The 25,795-nt window shown below is 34.5% G+C and overlaps 1 protein-coding gene across 5 annotated transcripts in view; it reads left to right on the top strand.

Annotated features, from left to right (window-relative positions):
- ppfibp1b (PPFIA binding protein 1b) overlaps positions 1-25,795 on the top strand; it is a 64,810-nt gene that overhangs the window by 36,583 nt on the left and 2,432 nt on the right. Inside the window, exons 4-30 of one of the 5 annotated variants that reach the window (XM_042335082.1) lie at positions 2,177-2,263; positions 3,560-3,673; positions 3,988-4,119; positions 5,142-5,243; positions 6,644-6,736; positions 8,110-8,202; positions 9,576-9,687; positions 10,528-10,560; positions 12,508-12,569; positions 12,877-12,964; positions 13,363-13,493; positions 13,705-13,829; positions 14,345-14,407; positions 14,803-14,863; positions 15,603-15,641; positions 16,616-16,790; positions 17,702-17,734; positions 19,637-19,760; positions 20,220-20,348; positions 20,682-20,832; positions 21,486-21,597; positions 21,987-22,075; positions 22,373-22,495; positions 23,228-23,353; positions 24,189-24,377; positions 24,636-24,818; positions 25,620-25,685. In XM_042335082.1, the coding sequence (XP_042191016.1) occupies positions 2,177-2,263; positions 3,560-3,673; positions 3,988-4,119; positions 5,142-5,243; positions 6,644-6,736; positions 8,110-8,202; positions 9,576-9,687; positions 10,528-10,560; positions 12,508-12,569; positions 12,877-12,964; positions 13,363-13,493; positions 13,705-13,829; positions 14,345-14,407; positions 14,803-14,863; positions 15,603-15,641; positions 16,616-16,790; positions 17,702-17,734; positions 19,637-19,760; positions 20,220-20,348; positions 20,682-20,832; positions 21,486-21,597; positions 21,987-22,075; positions 22,373-22,495; positions 23,228-23,353; positions 24,189-24,377; positions 24,636-24,818; positions 25,620-25,685 (2,835 nt within the window). The remainder of the gene's footprint in view (positions 1-2,176; positions 2,264-3,559; positions 3,674-3,987; positions 4,120-5,141; positions 5,244-6,643; positions 6,737-8,109; positions 8,203-9,575; positions 9,688-10,527; positions 10,561-12,507; positions 12,570-12,876; positions 12,965-13,362; positions 13,494-13,704; positions 13,830-14,344; positions 14,408-14,802; positions 14,864-15,602; positions 15,642-16,615; positions 16,791-17,701; positions 17,735-19,636; positions 19,761-20,219; positions 20,349-20,681; positions 20,833-21,485; positions 21,598-21,986; positions 22,076-22,372; positions 22,496-23,227; positions 23,354-24,188; positions 24,378-24,635; positions 24,819-25,619; positions 25,686-25,795) is intronic. The other 4 variants (XM_007895404.2, XM_007895407.2, XM_007895406.2 and 1 more) reach the window with 4 other exon arrangements.

The following is a 25,795-nucleotide window of genomic DNA, read 5'->3' as shown; positions in this document are numbered from 1 at the left end:
CAATTTGAATTAAGTGTGAAATGTATGGACTTTTCAGAGAACGTAATGAAAGCATCATCTCATCATGACATTGGAATTTGATTGCAGAGGTTTAAGCAGAGCATATTTTAGCCATAATGCAATTTCTTGTCTGCATTCATTTCGATGAGAATGATTACATTCAAACATATGCTGGAAGCTTGCCAGACAAGTGAGGTTTTAAGAAAAATTAAACGTGCACTTGACCTTATACGCCCCAGTTAAAAGATTAGAACATTCAGTAGAACGTATTTCACATAAATTACGTTTTGCATGGTTTTCTTGGAGTGTTGCTTTGGTAACCTTGAGCTGCTTTTGTTTGAGCTTATAATAAGGGCAGTTACTTGCATATGGTTTTAGTTTTCTTTATTTTATAAAATATAAGATTGTTGTGTTATAATGTATACGTGATAACCTTTGTGAAGCTGTATACAAGCATTTGCCAGTTTGCTTGTCTTTCTTACAACAAGAACAAATTGAGAATTGTATTCTTTAAGTCTTAACTGTACAAACAATATTTAATGTTTGTACAGTGGTACCTCAGTAGTTTGGATTAGAGTTGCTGGACCAACACCTGGTTATTTCTTGGTCATTGAAATTGGGTCTTTTAATGCGGGTAATAATTATTTACGGCCATTGGCCAAATAGATAAATATAACCTCTTTTAGCATTATAGTGTTTCAGAATATGCAGTAAAACAAAAAATTATCTTGATATTTTATTTGATGCTAAATTCAGCAACTCTCTGTGCAAGGATATTTTAACATATTTTGAAATGGCTTTTAAACTCAGACCTGCAATGTTGTAAATATGCAGGAGCTTCAGGCAGCAAATTCTTATCTACTCAGAAAAAGACTGTAGAATTAATCTATTTAGGAAAAATAAATACGTTTTTTTATTACAATACTATATCATTTAAGAGCCATTTTGCAGCAACTGATTGTAGCTTCACAAAGCTTTTAACAACTCTCCAACATGATCAGCCTCTTTGAAAATTGGTTTTACTGTATCTAAATTGAATTATATTAGAAACTGTATTTAAAACTAAATGTGTTTTCAGAAATGAATCAGATTTGGTATTTACTTGATGCTTTAGTGGGTCACATTCTAAAGTGAACAGCTGCATGAGTAACTGACCATAGTCCAGTGTTTGCAACACACGCAGTGCCTGTAATTCAAAAACCCTGTTTGGGCAAATAACGTTGCCTAGGGTTCCAGCACATTGTGTGGCAAAACTGCATTTCTTCCCACAGATATGTTAAACATGCCATTCTTCCATTGCGACTGAGATCATTCCAAAATGATTGATGGTTACTTAGCCCAAGTGTTCAGCGAATGCTTTCAGTAAGTGAATTTTAGTGTGAAGAAGAGGTGAACCCAAATGTTTGTAAGATATTTTAGGACTGTGTCGAATTGATCAGATGTAATTAAGCCAAGTTTAACTTCATCATGTATTTGTAGATTTTAGCAGTGAGTTATTGTTTTATATATTAAAAACAGCGGCCACCTTTTATGGACATTACTACACCTACTTGCATTTATATACTACCCTTCATGCGGGGAGCATCTTGGAGAGCTTGAATATATGCAACTGGAATTATATGTTGAAATTTTTCAGAAATTGTCAGAAAACTGATTTTGGCAAAGTGCAAAGATATTTGATGGTTGCTGTAATTTGAAAGATGGTTCTTGTCTGAAATGTTTCATTAAAACATCAAAAACCTTCCAATGTTAGTTTTATAGTTTTACTCTTTCCCCTCAAAAATAACTATTTCCATGCAGTCTATTTCAAACAAGAGAATTGGCCTATATATACTGCCTTCTTTTGTAAAATATATGGTATTTAAATATTTTAAAATTCAACAATGTTTTCAAGCTGTGGATTGAGTAGCACCACATTTTAGAGATGTGTGTTCACAGGTTATTGTGGCTATCTGGCTCTGAAAGATATTTTTGTGTAGGTTGGTTTGATCACTGGCAGATTATTGAAATAGCAAAATATTCTATTACATTGAGGAGAGTTCTTCTAAGGCAATATTTTTTGAAAAAAAGCACCATGTTCACAGCATTTTGACAAACTTTGAAGCCCAAATGGATTTAAGTAATGGAATTAACCAGCTAGTTTGTTCTTCACTTTTGTTTTAAACTTCTTTTACAGACAAATGGGCATATTTCTGTCACTGGTGATCTGTACCAAGACAGATTGACCCGTTTAGAAGGCGATAAAGAATCTCTGGTTTTACAAGTAAGTAAAATATAAATCTTGGAGATTAAAAGCAATACTTTGACAATCACTACCGTTTCCTTTACTTGTAATAGATACCTGCAAAATTTGAATTTTGTCCTGGTCTTAAATCTGTGTCTAAGCAGAAAAATAATAATTTCTATAAAATATTGGTGTACAGTAAAATATTCCTGTTTGATCTGAACACAAAAAATTATGCAATTACCCATCTCTTGGATGGTGCAGACAGGTTAACAAACGAATTACAAAATGAAAAATACTTACTCATGTTCTACTTAAAAAAAATCACATGGCACTGTTCAAAAAAAAAAGGAAATTTCTCCCAGTATCCTGGCCAATAATTCCCCAACTAAAATTGGTCACTCATTCCATTGCTGTTTGTGGGACATTGATGTACTAGTTGGCTGCCACATTCACCCACAAAACAGTCACTCCACTTTATAATATATCCTGTGAAGCGCTTTGGGAACTTCTTCCTGATGTGAAAGGTGCAATACCAAATGCACAGATTATTATATAATTATTACTTCAATTATATTTGTTAAATATATATCATTATAAAATTAAGTTTTAATATTTCTCCTTTTCAAAAAGTATCTTGTAGCTAAATTCAAGCCATGTTTTCACACAGTGAGACATATCATAAGCTGTATTGGCAAAGGAACCGTTTGAAATTTGAATGTTTCTAAAAGGTTTAGACCTGGACCAATAGAAAAGTGCAGAAATAGTTCTGAACTTTCGGCAAATTTTACACAAAATGGTGGGGAGTTGATTGGTGTTATTAAGGTACATTTCACTGCCAACCTACTTTTTTTTAACTTTATTGATTAAAAACTAAACATGAGGAAATAACACATATTGGATAGTCACAAAAAAATATGAATTGCTTCTTTATCAAAAGCTGGGTGGCTTTTTTTTGTTGGGGGAGTTGGGGGTACACCAGCGAGGCTTCAGGAGCAGACCCAGCGAGAGAGAGAGAGACACACTCAGGGACACAGAGAGAGACACACACACAGGCAATCATATATATATATATATATATATATACACACACACACACACACACACAGAGTCACAACAGCGGGGCCACCCGAGTGAAGCCCATTTGCTGCTTGCGCCGCGCATGCGCGTCTGGAGGACCTCCGCCCACAGTGACATCAGGGAAACAGCCAGAAGGCCTGCTGGCCAGAAACTACACTTAGAGCGGGTTTGTAGCGGATTCCGCAACAAAAGTGTGACTACTTTTCTATTGGCCCAGGTTTAGACTTAACACCTGAAGGAACCTCTGTTTTGTAGGTGAGTGTGTTAACAGACCAAGTCGAAGCGCAAGGAGAGAAGATTCGAGACCTAGAGTGCTCCCTGGAAGAACACCGTGAGAAGCTGAATGGCACAGAAGAGATGTTGCAACAGGTATGAAATGAAATAAGTGGGAGAAAGTGAGGTGGGGCGGTAGCTAATTTCTTTCTCAACATGCATATTTTGAAATTCTCCCTGCGGTTGATATATTTAACAAGAGAGAACAAGAGGCAACAAGACAGTCGTGTGACATAAGGTTTTTACAAATGAAGTAATTATGTGGTAGATAGGGCACCTTTGTTCCCTATAGTATGAGAATTATAAGAAGGAAAGCCTTTCTATAATATGTAAAAATATCTAATGCACTTAACAAGTAATTTGTAGTTCTTAAATGAAATACAATGTAAAAAAAATCTTAACTATTTCAGGAACTTCTAAGCAGAACATCACTGGAGACTCAAAAACTGGACCTTATGGCTGAGGTGTCAAACCTCAAGATAAAATTGACATCTATGGAAAAAGATAGACTGGAATTTGAAGAGAGATACGGCGATAATGAGGTAATGCAATGCAAATTAATATAACATTCCAAATTATAAATTGGTTGGTACAAAACATTTGCTTGACTTGTCCAGGAAATACTGTAGCTGTTGCAATGAACTGTAGGTTTGTTATTTTCTGACCTCATCTGGGTATGAATCTTTCCTACTTCTTGGTGTTGATTTTTATCATTCTGTTCTCGATTGATTTCCTCTAAATCTGTACATAAGCAGCTAGCAAACCTAGCAATGATACTAATTAAAATAAGCGGGCATCTTACTATGCAAACAGGGAAAAATAGATAGGTAATCTAAATATTGAACTAAACTCCACAGAAATATAATTTAATCATCACTCTATCCATCTTGTTCCATTAGCCTGTTCTAATTGTATGATAGCATGGATTTTTGTTTCTTATGTCTCCATCCTTTCTTTCACCTACTTTTTCCCACTTCTAAACTAACCATTCAACATTCTGTGCTAAACAACAGTAACGTTTTTTTTAAAAGTCTGATAGACTTACCTTTAAGGTTTAAAAAAAAATCGCATTTAGTGGTGAGTTACCAGGCAGTAATTGGTCAGTATTGGATTTCTTGTTTGCAATTGTCCAAACTGCTTAATTACAATTCTGACATAACTTTTAGCCATTTATGTTTTTCTAACACACTGATAATGTTTATAGCACTGACTTCAGCAATGGATTGTTGAGGGTTAATGCTGTTTCAGAGCATTCTTTATGTAGTGCATCTTAAGTTTAGTCACAGTTGATTCCTTCGCCTACTGAGACCCATCATTTAGCTTCTTGGATTGACGGAAAATGAAAAAAAGTATATATTTGGTTGCTGTCAATTTTGTAGTTTTGTTTGGCTTAATGATTATGTTTCTACAGGTGTTGTAACAAACACCTTAAAGCTTCAGTTGCATTATCTGTCTGTTTTTTTAAGCTCCTCATTCTATCCATAATTTCCCTCGTTTCTACTGTTTTAACTGTTCTATACAGATCTTTTTCTCCATTCTCTTTCATTTGTATTGTACACTGCAGTCATTGTTTGCCCTCATAGCAGACCTGAGGCAACAGATGGAGAAAGTGGAAGTGGAACTAGCATTGTTCCAGGAAAAGAGGTCCCAGTTTGGGGATCAAGAGGTGACTGCACAACAGTGAATGCTATGCAATATTAGCATCTAAGCCCAATATCACTGTGCATGTTTAGTGTTGATTGAGAACTGATTTAACTGGAGGGGTGGGGAAAGGGAGATTTGCCACCCAGGAAATTTAGGAAGAGGAAAAAAATGAAGGCACATCTTGTCAACTGAAAATGTAATAAAAGTCCTGTTAAGTACAATACTTTTGTATCCATGTTTTCCACACTTCAATCTAACACTCCATTCATTGTTTTCTGTGCTTAATTTGATAAATCTGCAACGTCTCTTCAAAAAATAACATGCTGGAGAATGTCAGTTAAGGCCATTCCTTCCTGAATTCCATTGAACCATATTTAATTTGAGGTTTACCTTCCGCTAAAGGTTATTTGAGCAATACCCTCGTATATCATCCAACTGTCCACTTTTCATGGTTGGTGTGACATTTCCAAGCTCCCAGCAGTTAATGAATCATCCTGCACCGCACAGTGCATCTACAGTTCTAGCCCTCAATCTCTGATTTTTTAAAAAAAAAGTATCAGTTGAAAGCTGTAGGTGTATTTCAGAGTAAATTTCAACTACTTTTTTTCTTCAATGAGCAACATGTTCAAGCGGAAGAACTAAATATAAAAGGTGTTTGTAGTGGTTTAAGACAGTGGTTTAATCGTGTTTATGATGAAATCTCAAATATCGGAAATATTTGTTATCTTTTTTAAAAAAAATTCTACTTTAACTTTGGATGGGGAAAGTATTTGCCTCTAAAATTGTTTGAATTATAACTTAAGCTAAATTTAGTTTGGATTGCACTTACACTGTTATGAAATCATTTGTTTGGATACTGCTGAAAAAAAATTGATATGCTGCATGGCCTGTTATTTTATTTTGAGGCGACATGTAATCAAAAACCTATAACAAATTCTGTGACTTAGAGTTGTCCAGCCTTTTCTACATGTTTAACCCTGAGATAATTTGTGTATGCTGAAAACGCAACATTATCTGTGCATTTTATATTCATTTCATTTGCACGATTGAAACATTCATAAACTTGGAGAAAGAAATCAGTAAACACGAGAAACCTAGAAAATTAACAGCAAGGGAGAAGACCATTCAGGTTAACTTGAAAGTTTCCCTAATTGGCGTTATCTACTCTAATCCCCCTTTCGTATACTATTTGTAATTGTCCTAAAGTATTCATCAAATTCCCTTTTAAATGCTATTATGGACTAACTTTGTTTATTTTGAAAAAAAGAAAACTGAACCTAATTTATGCTCTTTTGCACTATTAGGTTTGGTAACAGAGAATTAAATGAGATGCTCTTGGGTTTCTTTCTAATGTTCTAATTTTTGTGGGAATTTTCAGCATGCAATTACAATGCATTTAGCTTTTTCTCCCACATGTTTCAGGGATTATTTCAAGAGATTAATGATCTAAGAATGAAGGTGACTGAGATGGAAAATGAAAGAATGCAGTTTGAGAAGAAGCTGAAATCAACAAAGGTAAGAATAGTCTTTAAACATTTGGCAATTTTAGTTGCTTCCTCCGCCCGCTCCATAATATTGATCAAAGCAGTTGAATATTCCTTTGGTTGCTTATTATGTTTTCAGGTGGCTATTTATCCTGTTTAGGGTTTATTTCAGGGAGACTGAATTGCAATACTGTATTGTTGGAAATGCTGTCTTTTGGATGAGGGTCAGTCTGCCTATTAAGGTGGATGTTGAAGATCCCTTGATGCCATTTGAAAAGCCAAGGAAGTTGCTCATGATGTTGTTAACCTTGTTGATGCAGAAATTGTAATAATTCATTATCTTGAATTCTTAATGTATAATTTAAAAATTATTATAATGCAAACGATTTCTAAATAATACCTGCAATTTAACCTGTAAACATCAGTAAGCACACAAAAGTAACACCAATACTCCCAAGGCTCCTTCTCCCCCCTACCCCATGTGTTAAACATTTCAAAAGATTTCATGTAAATACTGTGTTTTTTTATTTATTTAACTTTTGTGGAACAGTATTTGTCCAGAAAGTTTTAACTCCTTCAGAGACTACCTTTCCACGGAAATTTGCAAATTCTTCCTAATTTCTCTCTCTCTCACTTTCTTCTCTCACCCAATACCCCAACAGTGATGCCAATTGAGCACTAATAATCCTGATGCCAGACCAATTGAGCACTAATGATCATGCTGAGGTGTGATCAACTTTATTAAACCAAGCAAAATATTCACTTTTTTAAAAAAAATGTTATAAAAGAATTCAGAAATGTGACTTATTTTTTTCTTTGCTAATCTTCTCTCACCCTTCCCTAATCCTATTTTGACTTGCATTATTTCTTAACTCTTTTTGCTGATGTATAAAGCTTGCCTATTATCTGGTAATTTAATGACTCATACCATACCATTATATGGATGTGATCCACGTCAAAACAGCCAATTGGGAAAGGCATTTTAGAGGTTTTCCAAGGTTGTGTTGGAGCAACAAGACCAAAATATGAGATGCTTTTCAGGCTGTCTTAGTGTGACACAACCAATGAAAACTCAATAGCAGGTCAGGCAGATGTGTTGAGTTTTCTTTAAGGCTGCTGCCCAGGTTCAAAGACTTTAGAGATTAGGTTACAATTTAGATTAATTTATACGTTAGTGGTACAACTACCAATATCTGTAAATAGTCCTGGATCCATGTGTAATGTATAATAACTACATCAATTTTATTTTTTGAATCTTAAGAAAATCTGCAAGATCTAAAAAAGATATAGTCTAATGTAGTGTTGTACTGCTAAAAATTTTTTAGGTAATACGTCTCTGCTACTCTTGCTTTGCTTCTTTCAGCCTCTAGCTTTCTATTTTTGTATTCCCCCCATCTCTCCCAGTCATTAATGGCTAAACTATCTAGCCTGAAAATCAAGGTTGGTCAGATGCAGTACGAGAAGCAACGACTGGAACAAAAATCCCAGACAGTAAAGGTGTGGTGGGTTTTGGCTTATTGCTCGTATTGTGCTGTAGTATAATCTTTGCTTGAACTGTTGTGCTGTGTTTGTGACGATATTTGTGTCTTTGCAAAGCTAATTACAAAACATTTAGCAAAAAAGTTCTCGGCATGGGACATAATACTTGTAATTGCTTTTCTCAGACTTGTGTTCCTAAAGGATCTCCTTTTTTAAAAATATAGGTAAAATAGAAACATAACACAAAGATACCAAAGTAGATATGGGACATTTGCTTTCTGCCCTTATGTCCTTACAACTGTCTTGCATTACCTCTGTCTGCTGTTCAGATTTATTGTCAGTTTGTCAAATTCCTTCCACTATATCTCTGTATTTCTGTTTTGTTTCCACTCTATGAGATTTGTTCAGCTGCCTGCATGTTTTGTTCGTTGTTGTTTTGAAGAATGTTCAATTTAATCTGCTAAGGAACTATGATGAAATCAAATCCTTGATCATTGCATTTTGCAAAAGTGTTTTTTAAATCTTTTGATATAAAGCCAGGTCCATAATTATTTCCGGGGGCATTTGACTGTTCAAGACTAATTTTCCTTGCATAGTATTTTTTAAATAAAAGCTTTGTGTACTTCAACTTGAATCAATATTCTGTTTAATCCATACTCTTCTCCCCATCAGAATGCTTTGTCTTCAGTTGCATAATCGTGGCTATGAAAACTGAGGAAAGTTATGCTAGAATTGCTCTATACTCCAATTTTTGAAGAAAATTTATTTTCTATTTGACAAATATTGAACACTTTTTTTAGCATACATGTTAATAAATTTGTGGGTTGAAGTTTTTTATGATATCAATATTTCTGTCTGGTTTAACATCTGCATTGAGCAATGAAGTTGGATATCTGTAGTCAATGCTAATCTAAAGTTCTATGTTTATTTAGTTGAGGTATGTACATTACAAATCTTTGTTGTTTCTAGAAATATTGATGCAAATATAGTTTTTTTTTCAATATTCTATCAAATTTAGCTTACATTTCCAATAGCTGATCATGTGCTTTTTATCAACTCATTGTGCTAATTGGTAAACGATGTTAATTGGGGTAAACGATAAGCATCTCTTGGAGGAATGTGTGTGCGAGTGAGAGAGCTTTTAAATTCAAATAGCTTTCAATCTTACCATGTTGCCCAAACACGCCTCAAATTATTTTCACCTGTAATTAAAATCTAGGCTCGGCTGAATGTAATTTTTTATTACACATCTTGTACTTGAAGTACTTGAGTTGCAATATGAAGAGTACGACTGAATGGCGGGATGTATTTAGACAATTTAAGATTACATCATCCCAACTCTGTGTAGAGCATCTCCTGCTAGGAAATAAGTCCTTATTTTTATGGCGCAGGATGAATTGGTGCAACTAAAGGAACAGTTGGAGCTGAAAGAAGCGGAAGTTAGAAGGTTGCGGAATGAAATGAGTTACAAGAATGAGGCAGAAGAAAGTGATGGTGGAACTGGTAAGCTGCTCAGTGTTCTTGCTCAAAGGCCATTTATATAAATGAAGCAAGGATGTATTTTATCATGGAAAAGTTATGTTCGTAATCTGCATTACCAGTGTATATTATCAATATTGGCATGTTCAAATGATTCTTTGGTGTATTTGCTTTACTTTGTTGTTTCCGATGTTTTCAATGCAAAACGAGAATGCTTGGTTTATTTTATATATAGGTCTATGTATATTACAATTTGCAGTGTTATAACACAGGAGTTGGGTTTTTTAAAATCCCAACTAAACAGTTATGGGTCTTTCATTCACTGAGCATGTGGGTAGAAAGGCCAATAGCTTTCTGCATGCTTTTGACGGCCAACGTCTGGGTCATAATAATAAGCTCTTTTCCAATGTTGCTTCCTGCACACTGTGTATGCCAGATAGCAACCTTTTGTGATGTGGAAGTTAGCCTTTTTTTAGTAGGCATGAAGCTAGCTGGTTTTGAATTGTGCTAGCCAGCTTGCTGTGTGTTTCATATTCTTTGGTAAATAAATGTTGTGGTCCAAAGTCATGCTCTAAGAAAACCCATATTATAACAAAGCACATTATAATGGTTCTATTCAACTGGTTTTATTAACTAAAGATAAAGAAAATGCAAAATTCCAAATGTACAGTTTAACTGAATCATTTGTCTTGTACAGTTTGTCATGATTGTATTTCTGCAAGTTTCATGTTTAGAGTTGACACATTTTACATAAGTATTCAACTGTTTTATTCACACCTAACTGCAAGAATTAGTGTGTTTAAAAGTTACCGACTTGTTTATCAAAACTAACCTAGTACTTCTTCTTTTGTGAATTTCCTGCAGAGGAAAGTTATAAAAAGAAGCTCAAAGACAAAAGTAAGGTCTTGGTATCTTTGTTTTCAGAATGTGGATTAATTGCATCCATGTGCATACGGGGATGATTATTGCATCCCATCTCAGCAAGTTGCATGTTGAGAAGCCTTCAAACTCAAATATCCATCTTTAATCCTTAGCCGTTAATTAGGGTGCAAAGTTATTTGTCAGATTTTGAACAAGGAAAATTAATTTAAAAGATATTAGATTAAATACACAGTGCAGTATTAGGATTTGGGGAAAAAAATACTAAGAGTAATTTAATCGGCCAGGTTTGTGTCTTCCAACAAAATATTGTTGGAATATTTTGCGGTAGCTATTTTTGTCGAACATTACTCCATTTTGCGAGGTAAATTTAACTTTGTGTTTTCTAGCACAACTGTACACATGTATATTCAGGCAAATTAAAACCTCTGTGCTAAGGATTACAGATGATTTCCAGTTTTTTAATTCTATTTGTATCTTGAGCTCTTGCATGGCTCCTCAATGTGCTGCAATTAGTATATGGCTGATAAACAGTATCATAGACAGAAAAGGGATGTCACATTTACTTATTGACCAGACATCCCCATCTACTTACTGCTGATAACCTATTTTGTAACTGAAGTGTGTCAACAACTCAAATAACTTGCTTTGCATTCTTTTGAGACCTGAAAGCCTATGGTCACTTACTATAAATGTGTTTGTAGCTTGCAGTGAGCTATGTGAGCTGAATGACCTTTTCCTTGCTGCTACATAAATGCTACAAAATAAGCTGTTCAATATTGGAAACTGGAATTTGAAACAATTGAACATTGGTATATTGCAATAATATTTTTAACTTTTTATTTTTTTTCAAATTTTATAGTTGAAATGCTATTAATTTGCCTAGAAAAACTGTAATTGCACTTGACGGCATTTACTTGTGAAGTACTTTGAAGCGTTTTGACATATAGTGCTAAACAAATGCAAGTTTTCTCAATGAAAGATTCATGATTAAACAACTTCTTTACTTAGCACAGCCAAGGTGTCATTCAAATGTCCTCTTCTGTGGATTGTTTGATGATTTTCTTTCACTGGTTGTCTTTTTCACAATTCAAGATAACACAATGTACCTACATTTCAGCATGTGGAAATCTCGCAGTGATGTAATGTGCTCTTTTCCCACTATTATAACAGTTGTGAAACTGGGTTCAGAAGACTTTACCAATTGAACACATAGCTTTACTTCAGTTTTCAACATTACTGTGATCATTATCTTTTAACCAACTGATATAATTAGATGCATAAAACCATTGATATTGAAGGAATGGTGATCCCTTTCTTTAATTGGCAGAACTAAATGATACAGTTACTTGTTTCTGTTTATATGCTAAAGAAAATTGGATAAGCTGTGCCGGTTCTAATTTAACAGACTTTGACCTATTTGTGTCAGCTAAGGACTTAACTGTTGGTTGCTATCCCATTTCAATTTAATTCTATCTCCCTCGCTAAAAGGATGATGCACAGCATGCAATTACAGTTCTATCACAACAATAAATTGCATTCATATTGCTCAGTTCAGAATCTTAAACTTAACTACTTTATTATGTGCTTTATATTTTATTAGAACTTTAATTTAGTCATTGTAAAGTACCATGAAACTCGGCATGTATTAGAATATATATTAATAGTTCAAACTTTTCTTACAGGTGTAACCGTGCAAAGAATATTTGTTTTCGCATATTGGATTAAAATGTTGAATTGTTTAAACTCAACTGCTGTTGAGCTGTTTGTTATTAACCTTTACAATTATTCAAACTAATGGGCAACAACCATGTTTTCTATATTATTCATAGATGGGCAATTTTAATAAACTAATATAAATCAAACTGGGATGCATTTTTAAGACAGTGGCAGATGTACAGTGTTAGTAGTTTTTCTTAGTCGGAAAGATGTATTGAATATCAGCAAATGTCTTGTTATTTTTAGATCAAGAAGTTCATAAAATGAAGAAGGCTGTTGAGTCGTTGATGGCAGCAAATGAGGAGAAGGTAGATGGAAACTTTTTTTTCTATCAACACATTTAGCTCAGTTTTAGATGGAACTTGAGCAGGTTGACATTATGATCTGACTTCACAGGAATTACATTTTATATAAAAACCTATTTAGCTTCAAATTAGGGCAGAAGCTTCTACATAAACAAACATAGAAAATAAATAATTTTTTAAATTCATGATTACCTAATGTGTTTATCAAATGTCCTCTACTGGATGTAGTAAGGCAGCACCATCAGGAAAAATGATGGGATGGTGGCGGGGGAAGAAAATTACTTTTTCTAATTTTTCTTTTCGTTTGAAGGATCGAAAGATAGAAGAGTTACGACAGTCTCTAAATAGGTACAAGAAGGTGCAAGACATGGTCATGTCAGTGGCTCATTGTAAAAAAGGTAATAATAATCCTTGCATTTGATGTAGCGCCTTATCACGTTGTTGAGACTCTCAAAGCGCTTTACAGAATATATTGTAACAAGATATGTTGTAAATATATTCCATAATTCCTCATGTTGGATCTTTTTGGGGATCTGTCATTTGTAGTAGATATTGTTTTGAATTCATAGTTATTTATCAAACTTCAATGATTTGTTCAAAAATACTGCATGTTTGAATAAATTCAGAGGAATAGAATGTAAGCAAATTAATAAGATATTAATATTTATTTTATTAAATAACCTTATTTCTTAACGATAAGACAATTTGTTGAAATATGATATTGAAGATGTGTATTTTCTGCAAATATGAAACAAAAATATAGTCTATTAAACTTCTAATGTTTGCATCCATGAAGGAAAAGAAGGTGATAGTGATGAAAGTTTGAACAGTGGCTCTATTGGAGTTAACACTACTGAAATGGACCAGGCTCCTTCAATGACACCAATTGGTGCACTAAAAGATGCAGCTTTAGTCCCTTTTCCAGAGGTAAAACATTTTTTGTTTAAATTGATTACAATCTCAAACTTCAGATCTAGTTTATCTTGTAATATTTAACGTGTAAAGATTTAAGTATTGAGACATTTCTAAATTCTAACTATATAAATTGATTTTGTTTTTGTTTTTAAAAAAAGCTTGGTTTCATGTTGTTTAAACTTTAAAACTTTAAACCAAAATAACACAGTCATCCCTTTTTCAGGAAACGATCGAAATCCACACAAGTGTCCTTCAAGTACCAATTCCAATGATTTCATCTACTCCAAAGAGTTATGCTGAACAGTTGGAGGTGAAGGAACCCCAGGCTGAGGCAACCGGTGAAATTGGGTAAATTATTACAGAATGGCATATGTATCTTTAGGATGTGGCATGGAATTGGAAAGCTTAAGACTTGTTAGTTTCTCCTAAACGTCACAGAAATTACAGGAGGCCTTTTGGTTTTTAAGCCAATGCTGATGTTGACTCCTTCACTGGAGTTAAATACTTTTAAATTCCAATTCTGTGCTGTTTCTCCTTACCCAGTTACATTTCACCTTTTCAAATGTATGTGCAATCTTTAAATGTTATTTTTTCAGTTTCAATAGCCTTATGTTATTGAATATCCTCACACCAAATAAAATTGGATGAACTGATCAACTGTAACGTTAGAAGGACGTCTGTTCCTAGGAATTTGATTTGTTACAGATTTTGTTTAATAGGTTTCAATTACATGTGGAGACTTCATTTAAAAGTAAAACCTCCTTTTAGGTGAGGTTTGTAGTTCGTATACATCTGTCACTATTGAATGAAGCAAAGTGTACTAACTCTGTGTGTATTCTGATCCATATCTGCATCTTCTTCAGTGAAATGCATCCGAAAGATATCTCCTCACTGGTTGATGAAACTCCTCTGTGTGATAGTCCTATGTAAGTATATGCAGCAATATTATTATTCTTGTACATAGCATCAAATTACAAAATGTTTGCTGAATTTATGGCATTCTTTCTAGTTTTCTACATGACTATCTTTAACTTTTTTAAAAGAAAAGCTACTGTTGTAAGATACTAGTTACTAGTGGGCCTATTTTCTAACCATGAAAATATATACTGCAAACTCTCTGAGATGAAGTGAAAATGGTTTAGTATTACTTTCTGGGAAGAATTATAGTGACCTCTTGACTTTACAGTAGCGTCCATTTAATTTCTGTGAAATGTTTAAATAATTGGTTTAGAAAAACTTGGTTGCAAAGATTAATGTTAGGTTTTCAGAAAATATTATGCTGACTGTGCACTGATCTATGTTTTCTAATGGCTCATTGCAGATCACCTAAATTGCAAGAGTCTAGTAGTCTGGAAAATATGAAAATGGAGGATAATAATCAGGTTTGCTTTGTTTAAAATTGTACAAACTATCTGTAAATATGAACAATAGATTTTAATTTGTTTTTCTTTTCTACAGTAATTTCCTCCCAGAAATTCTAAATCAAACTGTAAATCTATAAATTGCAACTGGAAATGTATCTCTAATCAATCTCATGTATGTGGGATATACCAAGTTATTCTGTAAGAATATTTGCTTGCAATTTGATTATATCTCAACAATTTTGATACTGCAGTTTTACCAATAAGTGCCAGTATTTGGAAAGAAATTCTGCTTGAGTCTAAAATTGCACTATTTTCTTAGAATTTCAGCGCTTGCAGAATTTGACAATTTCTTAAATGTAATCTTAATTGTGAAGCTGTTTTTTTTTCTCTGTAGGTACTTTTAAAGAGTAAAGGAATTCAAAATTAGTGTGCAAAAATTTTACATTCTACACACTGAAATGCAAAGAAATTAGGGCAACTGTAGACCCAGGTGATTTCCCTGTTGTTTCTTTAGAAGGAAAGTGAAATCCAAGCCATTCCAGACCAAGTAATACAACAATTTGGTTTAATTAATTTACTTTGTTTTTACAAATAATTGCAGTTCTCCTTGAAATATTTTTCAACATCAGAGGGTTTCTTTTTGTTAGGGGATGGGGAAGTAAATGGATTTGAAGACCATACATAACTATAGCAAGTCAACAATCATCTGTTTTCTACTTGTTATAAAATTGTGTGTTTCTCTATTGCTTTTGAATAGAAGCTGTCTGTGGAGCCTGTTCAGCAGACCCCGTTAGAGGTAATCTCATTATTGCTGAATTTAAATCGCACAAAATGTACGTGCTGACCTATACTGAAAATACTTTTATTTTAGAAATTTTCTATCAAAATAAAGCTTGTGCTTTAGTAATTATATACTTGTGACGTCTGTTATTCAAGTAATTGTACAGCTGCAGATTGGCAGTAACAGATTTTACATTTGCAGAATTGGCAATAACAATTTGTGAGAGGGTACAATTTGTACCCGGCACTATTCTGTATCCAGTTGGCTTACTCTATTATGTAACACTGATACACTTATGCCTTTCTGTCTCCATCTCTTCCTTTCTCTTTTTCTCTGTTTCATGTCTGTCATACTTTCAGCTGGCAGAGAACATTCTGCTCATGATTAAGGTTAGCTGTCAAGCTTTTTCTTAATTGGGTGAAAAGATATGTGTGAGTTTGAACCATATTCAAAGATAGTGAAGAATTTATCTAATTTGGTTCTTACTGCAATAGGCCTGCTAGCTCGCTCACTGTCATTCTGCAGCACACCAGCCCTTCAACCTTTCTTGGCCTATTAAAGTTACAAGTGAGCAGTAATGTTCACTTGAAATGTACAACACTGCAACGGCTTACTACAATCATTTCTCAAAATTCTTAGGAAATGGAGGTTGTAGAAAATTTTCTTTATTTTTAAATCTCAAGTGGAACCATTTTCTAAATTTTGTATTCAAATGTAAGAAGTAGATGTGTAAGATTCATTTTGATAGTTACATTTCTAAATACATCTTTCTGAAAACCTAAGGCACTTTCACTGTATTTGTATTTTATAACGTCTGCTCCTACTCTGCTCCTCCTAACTGCTACCTTTATGATTGATTAAAATCAAAATGCATTATAGCAAACAGTAGCTTGATCGGTGATTTAAGGGATGTTTTGATGCAAAGCAACTAGTATTATTTATGACAACAATCTGCCTTGTAACTTAAGCATGTCATCTAATCTGTCCAGAATAAAGCATGCATGGAGATCAGTAAATTCACAGCTCTCCCACCAAAACCACCAAGTGGGCAGCAGAATTCATTCGATGATGAAAATGGAACCTCTAAGAAGGCAAGAGTTTCCTTTGGCCGTGGGTTTTTCAAGATTAAAGGTGGCAAGCGAGCAGCAAGTGCACCCAATCTGGGTAAGTAACTTTCATTTACTTGCCTGGTAATTTTAGTTGGTAAGGAAAGATTTCATAGCTTTGTGAATTCAAAGTATGGACCTGGCATGTTAGTAGTATTTACTTCACTTAGTCATGACGTTCTTTGCTTTTGCAAGGTGCTTTATTGAATATATGTTTTGGATACCAATTGCACTTGCAGTGCATGGCTTTTCTGCTGTATTTGGTCATTTGAATGACCTGAGGCTGGAAAAGAATCATGGAATACTAAATGTATGATTTTCATATGTAATGGATTAGACCCCTGAACCAGTTTCTTCCAGTGTTTTCTTTAAATAATGTCTCTTATTCTTTTTAGATGAACTTTTTTCTGCCTAATAATTTTTTATAACCAGTGAGCGTATGTATAGTTTATACCAAATACTCTCCACTGATATTGGAATAAACCAAATGTTGTCCTATATACACCTAAGGATTTACAAATAATTCAGGATTGATTTTATCGGTATATTCAAATGTTGTTTTCTCATTGTGTGGTGCCATCTAGAGGCAAAACTACAAGAGAACTGAAATGTCTGAAAGCAAAAAGCAGGTTGATGTTATAGCCAACACTTTTCACCAAACCTTGAAGCCTCATATCTGAAATAGTCTTTCTCTTTAGATTTGTCAGTATTTTAAGCGTTTTCCATTTTTAAATCTCAACCCAGAGATGAGTCTTTTTTAAAGTACATTAACTGAGGCAATCCAGTCAGTATTCTAATCAGGGAGTAGAAACCATTGTGTATTTTTGCACAAAATTGTGTTTGTGTTGTGAACTTTCCTGACCTTTTTGAGCAGTCTGTGTTTGTAAATTGATCTGTACTTTACCTTGTTTCCCATATTCTGTGCTGCTGTACTTCCCACGATCATACTCATTTTCTGGATGGCTGAAGATCGCAGTCGAAGTGCAAGCGCACCGATGCTAGGTATAGTATAGTTGCTTGCTTGACTGCACCAATGCCTTGCTATGGACTTATCTTCCAGCTGTTCATTACTGTGTGTTCAGTACAGCTAATGTGATGGTGAGCTTTAATAGAACATTAGTGAAAGCAGTATTTACCTTTCAACCACAGAATGTTTATTTTCAACTTTACAAACTGCCTTTAAGCTGGTGTGAACCAAAATTTCTATTGCCATTTTCATATCCTTCACATAACCACTATCGTTTTCATCTTCAGCATTTATTTAACATATTTTCCATCCTCCACTTAGCTGCGAGTTGCTGGATTTGATGCTGTTAAATCTAGAAGCTTTTGCTTTGTCTGATTCTTCACACTGTTATTGTATATGCAGTTGTAGATTGAGCCGATATGATCAAGCTTTATGGGGCTTGTTTCTGCACCTATTGGGTACCATGACAATGGCCAGCCAGTAGGGTGGCTACAAAAAGTTTAACCCAATCCAGTCTGAACTCCTAATTAATAAAGCCAACTACGAAAGAATCACATTAGAGGGAGTGTCAGCCTTTCCTTTTTTTTTACTGTGCTGTGGAGGAGAAGCATTACGGTAGAGGTTTGGTTCAGGACATTATTTGGAAGTTTAAATTGGTGCTCCAGCTCCCAAAATTGAAAACAAATCCCACATTCAGATACTTTAAATTCAGATTTAGTCTCTTTGAAATTTAAATGTGTCAAACAATAGCTTTTTTTAAAAAGATAATTCAGATTTTTTTAAAAAAAACACTTGCATGGACAGCTGTCCTTATAGCATGGTTCACATCATAAGAGCTGTCAGTAGTCAAAACATGTTGCAGCAATATGGCCATGCTCACATTAAATCTCACCTGAACTTTCAATATTTCTTGGAATTTTACTTACTGCAGGAAATTGTTCCTTCTGCATGTATTGGAAATGCAAAACAGATTCCATTAGTCCCTACACTTGGGATGCAGATTTCCTGTGGCTATGGATCAGTTTTTAGTTTTTCCGGACACATGAGGATACTACTAGTGAAGTGTGTCTGAGCAGGCACAGGATAAACCTCTCCATGCTGGTGAGGAAACTGACTATTTTTTTAAATTAATTCTGAGGCTAATCATTTCCCCAATAAAATAGGGACTGCCTTAAGGACATTCCTGTTTAAGGAGAATATCCAGTGTTATAGCTAGTCTAAGTCAAGAATTGCTGTGTCTCTGAACATCACAAATAGTAATACAGCTGACTCCAGTCCATCACAGTAAGGCATTTGCAGACAACTTCTGATAGATAGAAAATTGTACAGAAGTTGATAGTTTGAGTGAATTGAAGATTTTTAATTTGCTTATGAACTGAGACAATAAGCATTCTTCATCCATCTGTGTGGAAAAACTTCCTCTGGTTTGGTAACAGGATCAGACTTCTTAAAAACACCTTGAGATTTATGGTGGGTGTAGTCTAAGATAAGACCTTGTCTTCAGGTACACATTTGAAAATTACAAAAAAATTGGACCTCATCACAAGGTGACTTGTCTCCTAATCATGGCACCAATACCCATGTTCTCAGCAAGTCAGCTGCAGATTGTGATGTGTCATTGTTGAGCATCGTCACCTAGCATCCCTAAAACTAATCGTGCAAAGGGATTATTGGGAACTAGGGCTAAACTGAAGCATCATGTTTACATATTTTCTGTGGTGAAAGACTGTTGGCAATCACAGTTTGGAGGGCAGTTACACCCATGCTCATCTTTCCACTTCAATAAAACCTTTATTTTATAAACAAAATGTATTTTTCATGTGAATGCTAGAAGACAGGGTCATTGGTTTACAACTCACAATAAAAATGTCATCCTGGCTTTGGCCCACTACCACAGAAAATGCTTCAAAAATATTTAATATTATTATCAAATGCAGCTGAAACTGAGAAGGAACCTACAGATGGTTTGCTGCGCTCAGCAGAGGCTGACAGCTTTCAGACGTCTCCATCTTCTCCAGAATCCAAGAAGAAGGCGAAAGGAATAAAAAAATTATTTGGGAAGTAAGTGAATAACGTGAACCATTGTTCCTTTCAAACTGTTTGAGTAACTTGTTACTGATCAGTCTCAAAATGTCTTGTCTATATATCAAAAAAATCCTCACTAGATGTGATACCTTCAGAACGATCTCCTTTTGTGACTTCTGTCAAAGAAGATTTGATGTACGGACTTGATGCTTAATCTATTTGAACCTACTAGTATTCTTTGGTCACTACACTTTAAAGTAAAATCTTGTGAAAGACCTTGAGACATTAACAATGTGATTAGATGCTGAATCAAATGTAAGAAATATAATTTATTCGAATTGTGCTGCAGACAATTGAACAATTTATGTAATATTTCTTAGATTTTAGTTGACCACAGGTACATAAATACTAGGTTTTTTTTCTGTAGTTGATCAGGTTGGAAACTTATTCCTATTATAAGGGAATCATTTTTTAAATTTTTCCCTCCAAAACCAGGCTTAAAAGAAGTCAGTCAACCAACTTTAATCCTGATGAAATGTCTGATACAGAGTTCAAGAGAGGAGGAACCAGAGCTACAGCAGGTCCTAGACTTGGCTGGTCCCGTGACCTACAGCAAACTAACACGTAAGTTGCTCTTTGTAGAACTATCCTTTTTTTTATCAACATCTTGCTCTTGTTTCATTAAAAGAGCTAATTTAAGCCATATTGCTACTAATCTGTTCCTTGTCTGATAATTTACAGTGTATTCCTATTATGGTACATCATAGAAATTAGTCATAACGTTTCTGAATGGGATTTGTTTTAATGCATGTGTCAGTATGAATTGTGTGGTATCTATAGAAATAAGATGTGTATTAATGGTTTTAACTAGAAGTTTGTACACCAATTGGATATAAATCAATCCTTAACAGCTAAATTCTCTTTCTTCCCTTTCTTTGTTTCTCTTTCATTGGGCAGTGACTTGGACACTCCTTTTGCAAAATGGACTAAAGAGCAGGTGTGCAACTGGCTGCATGAGCAAGGATTGGGCATCTACACGGGAAGTTCTAAGTCCTGGATCACTTCAGGACAGACTTTGTTGCATGCATCTCAGCAGGACCTGGAGAGGGTGAGATATATTAAAATCTGAGGCTTATTGCTGAATAAATGTCTTCCTGATCATCTTGTTTTTAATATTTTATGTTTTAAAAAAAGTTTAACATATTTAGTATATCTTCAAATAATTCCTTAACTGATTGTTTAGCACATTTTATGTCTAGAATATACTGGTCTAGTATCTCTTGAAAAGACGTGTTTATTGAGTCCCAGCCATAATTGGTGTTTGCCTTCACCAACTGTCATTGTCATGTTTATCCAATTCTTATCCAATGTTAAATTAAATATTTCACAGTGATGGAGTGTGTGGTAGGAGAGATAGAACACAAGTAGCAGCACTAGAAATTTGTTACCTTTAGGCTATCTGGAAATCTCCATAGACAACATCATATCCCTCTGTCAGAAGGAAGGACCAGGCAGCTTTAAGTTTTCTAATTCTTAATTGCTTTCAGCTTGAAGATGCATGTAACCAGTGTATGGGAGATTCAATCATTCAGTCTTTTCTAATTATCATTTTATTTTCTTTCATTAATTCACCTAAGGTCTTTATTGTAATAATAATTTATTGTTATCTATTTCCTCAAGTAGGTATTTCTGATCCTGAAAGTTTGGTTTGTGGAACAATTTGTGAAAGTTTGCTTTTAACTCGCTACTTTCTCTGAATAGGAACTTGGAATAAAACATCCCCTACACAGGAAGAAACTGCAGCTAGCTCTGCAGGCAGTTGGATCTGAAGAAGAGGATAACAGAGGAAAGCTGGATTACAACTGGGTCACAAGTAAGTCATATTTAGTAGCTCTTAATTCCTTATAAATCCTGTTAGCCCATTTAGTGTAGTTTTAACTTTAAATACATGGCCAAGAGCTCAATCCCAGAATTAATGCGATTGAATTTGGGTTGATAATTAGATAAATAGGGAAAATGCAGTGAATGTATTACTTTGGACCTTAAACTAATTCCAATTATATGCACAAGTCTTGGGGCTCTTTTGTAATCCATTTTCAAATAAATGTCACCACAGGAAAAATGTGTGTATTTTCTATCACAGAAGACCAGTTACAATATTTAAACAATGTGTGTAATGTTTGAGCATTTAGCTATCTTTGAACAGTGGTACCTTTTTTAGTTTTTGAATCTGAAACATATAACTATTAATTCATTCTTTAGGGTGGCTAGACGATATTGGGCTACCCCAGTACAAGACTCAGTTTGATGAAGGAAGAGTTGATGGCCGAATGCTCCATTATATGACTGTGGTAAATAAATCTAGTAATGAAACTTTACTTATTTTTTGTTCTATTTGGTCTTATGTGTAGTACTTTTTGTAGGAAATATTATGTTTTAGTAGTGAATTTCAGTGTTACAATAGTTTTCCATTGCAAGGCATTATAAATACAAAATTGAAGCTGTTATTTGCAGCTAATGTATAATCTTTAACATTAAATTTGATTTATATATTTTGTCCTACATATATTTAGGATATGTGCCCTGAGGGTCTTGAGTTCCCAAAATAAAACATCTTCCGACTTGTGCTTTACTTGCTTTATTTGCAGGATGATGTGTTATCACTGAAAGTTGTAAGTGTGCTCCATCACCTGAGCATTAAGCGAGCCATTCAGGTTCTGAGAATCAATCATTTTGAAACCAACTGTCTTCGTAGGAGACCATCTGATGAGGTAAGATGAACATTTACTTTGACTAAAGAATGATAGCAGTGGTGCAGGATTTAGCGAAATTAAGCGTAGTAGTTTATAGTGATGAGATGCAAATTAAAATTTCATGCCCTCTCTCCACTCTGTTAATCGTGAGCAATTCAGCTGTTGAAAGAAGCTGAAAGGAAGGTTTGACATGACGTTGCTACCTACACTTATGGGTATAATGTGCAAGAAGTAATGTTGAATGACCTGGAGGTGGACCCATTATTTTACAGTTCCTTTTAACTAGAATCCTCAAGTTGTTGGAGCCAGGTGATTGCAATATAACAGATTGCCCTGTATAAGGAGAAGTAGGATTCAAAAATTTTGAATCATGTTGTTTAAAATTGAAGGAAAATGAGGTCGAATCTCCTGCCTTAAGATACAACCAAGGTTGCAATGAATAGGAAGGATTAGGTGTGTTTAATAATGATTTGTTTGATACTAAACCTGTAAATTGTTAGTAAAGAAAATACTCATGAAGGTAAAGAGTTTCACAGTTAATGGTGATGGGAGTCTTGAAAAGCAACTGGGGGTGAATGGTGCAGGTAATGGGTTTAGATTGATGTGGTAAACATTTGCATGATTGCCATCAAAAGTCAAGTTGAAAATTCACTTAGCTTTGACATCTTGAAGATTGTACCTTTGAAATCATTAGCCCCGATGAACCTGAAGTAGAAACTCCATGTAAGGAATATAATTCTCATCTCCTAGAATAACATCACCCCAGCTGAAGTTTCCCAGTGGACAAATCACCGAGTAATGGAATGGCTGCGCTCGGTTGATCTTGCTGAATATGCACCCAATCTACGAGGTAGTGGCGTACATGGTGGATTAATGGTAAGGCTATCTGAAGAACTCAAGAACGTATAGCAAGATACAGCAGTAAACCTTTATTGATGATTAATTAATACATTACACTAGCTTTTTAAAAAATGATATTGCTGTGTCTAATGCACAGGTACAACATTGTTTGAAAAACCTAAATAAAAAAGCACTATTGCTAAGTATACATTGGATGACAGTGCAGCTTCTCATTCTCTGACAGCAGAAATTGTCTTTGAATAGTGTGAAAACTGCTAGGATTATTCTCTGCATATACCTTTATAGTGTTTATGGTGTGGGGGAAGGCAATGCACAAATAAGAGTAAATGTTTTTTGTACAGCATCATAACTGTTGTCTCATCAATCCTAGCAGTAAATTGGAGAATAATTAATCGCCTCAAAGTTAATTCATTTGGTCTCCAGTGGATTTGATACTATGATTCTAGCCACTAGTCAACACGATGCATATTATTTTTCTATTTGCATTTTCTGTACCAGCAAGTTGGTAAAAATATGCTTTTTCTTCAGTGGAAAACTTGATAAAATAGGGATTGTTATTTCAAAGTTTTAATGCCTCACACTGTACATTACCAGTTCCTGAAACATAAATTTAGTTGTAATAAATGGCATATCTTTATGATGTGAAACATTTTGCATTGATATAGGTACAGCAGTCATTATTGAGCCAGTTCATTAAAAGCTGGCCCAAAATAAGCAAATAATTGCATCTATTTTTGATTTCGTAAGAACACTTAGCTTAATTTCTGTAACCTTTGCCCATAAATTACAAATGGATACTGATATCACTTTGCAGTTGTAGTTTTAACAATTTCTCTTCCTATCTTCACAGGTATTAGAACCTCGTTTTAATGTGGAAACACTAGCAATGTTACTGAACATCTCTCCCAACAAAACACTACTTAGACGTCACTTAGCCACTCATTTTAACTTGCTGATAGGTCATGATGCTCAACAGCAAAAACGTGAGTCCATGGAATCCCCAGATTATGTCCTCCTTACAGCTACTGCCAAAGTAAAGGTAGGGAAAATCATCTTGGTATAATGTGAAATACATGGTTGTGCTTTTCTTATGTTAGTGTCTTATTCTTTTGGCCTTTACAGGGTTTTTTGCAAATTAATTTAAAAAATATAACTGATCTCAACAATGTACAGTACTTTTGAAAATGCTTTTGTTTATTTTGATTATAAATTTAGCACTCTCGTCCAAATTAAATTGACTTGGTCTGTTCACTTTTCAATCCTTCCGATTCAATTAGAATAATTTTATTGTTTGTAGCCAAAAAAGCTTGCCTTCAGCAACTTTGGAAGCCTGAGGAAGCGAAAGCAGGATGATGAAGAATACGTGTGTCCAATGGAAATAGGACTGCCAGCAGGAGCAGGCTTCAGGCAAGGAAATAAACAAGGACGAGGAATTGAACTGAGAGTGTACAACGATGATGACCTGGACAGGATAGAACAGGTATAAAAATCCCAATTGTAAAACATATTTGACTTTATTCATTAATTACAATAACATGAATGATCCAAATTTTCAGACTTTGTTAAACCATAGATATTCATGTTGTTCATATGTAGCCATAAAAATGATCATGTTAACACACGATTGCTTTTGCCTGTTGAATGTCGTGATCTATTCTAGAGCAGTGTTGGTCAACCTTTTTGGTCTGCCAACAAAATACATTTTCTTGGTTTATGCTATTTATTCAATGAAGAAAAAAANTGGAAGCACATTAATAATGGAACTTTGACTTACCTAGACTAGTGCGAATGTTCAGGGCTACTTCTTGTCAGACCAGGGGTGGCCACTTCTGACCTGCGGGCCAATTGTTGGCCACCATTGATCTATAGTGTCACCTCTATGCAGAAGGTCAATCGCAAAGCTGATTCTCGCTTGTAAAACTTGGATGGTTGAGACTTTTAGCAATCTGAATGATCTGTAAGCAACAAATTCTGTCTGCCTGTGTTCCCTGTTGCATTAATTTATGAAATTTCTGTTGCAATTACCTGTTGTATGTTGTATGTTATTAAATATGCAGACAGACTATACACCAATGTTTTCAGTTTCCTTCATTTGCATTAGTACCATATTGTTCTGAATAAGAGTTAAAACGTGCAATAGAGTAGTTAATGATGAAGCACTCAAAAAAAGTGTTCGTAAACAGTTAGGAGTCAGAGAATTTTTTTTTCTAAAATTAAACAGACTAGGTCTTAAATTTTGGCTGTGTAGTATCAAAATTGTGTGATATTTATTTTGTTTTAGATGGATGACTCTGAAGGAACAGTGAGGCAAATTGGAGCATTCTCTGAAGGAATCAACAATTTAACTGTAAGTACAACTGTTAATGGCTTAGAAAATGAATCGATTAAAAATTAGTCATTTACTTGTGCTGTCCTGTGTTCTCTCCTTCCCCCTCCAAGTATTGTAAAGCTATAATT

The sequence above is a fragment of the Callorhinchus milii genome, unplaced genomic scaffold, assembly GCF_018977255.1.
Source record: "Callorhinchus milii isolate IMCB2004 unplaced genomic scaffold, IMCB_Cmil_1.0 Scaffold5, whole genome shotgun sequence".
NCBI classification, from domain to species: domain Eukaryota; kingdom Metazoa; phylum Chordata; class Chondrichthyes; order Chimaeriformes; family Callorhinchidae; genus Callorhinchus; species Callorhinchus milii.
This window is presented reverse-complemented; position numbering and strand designations above follow the sequence as displayed.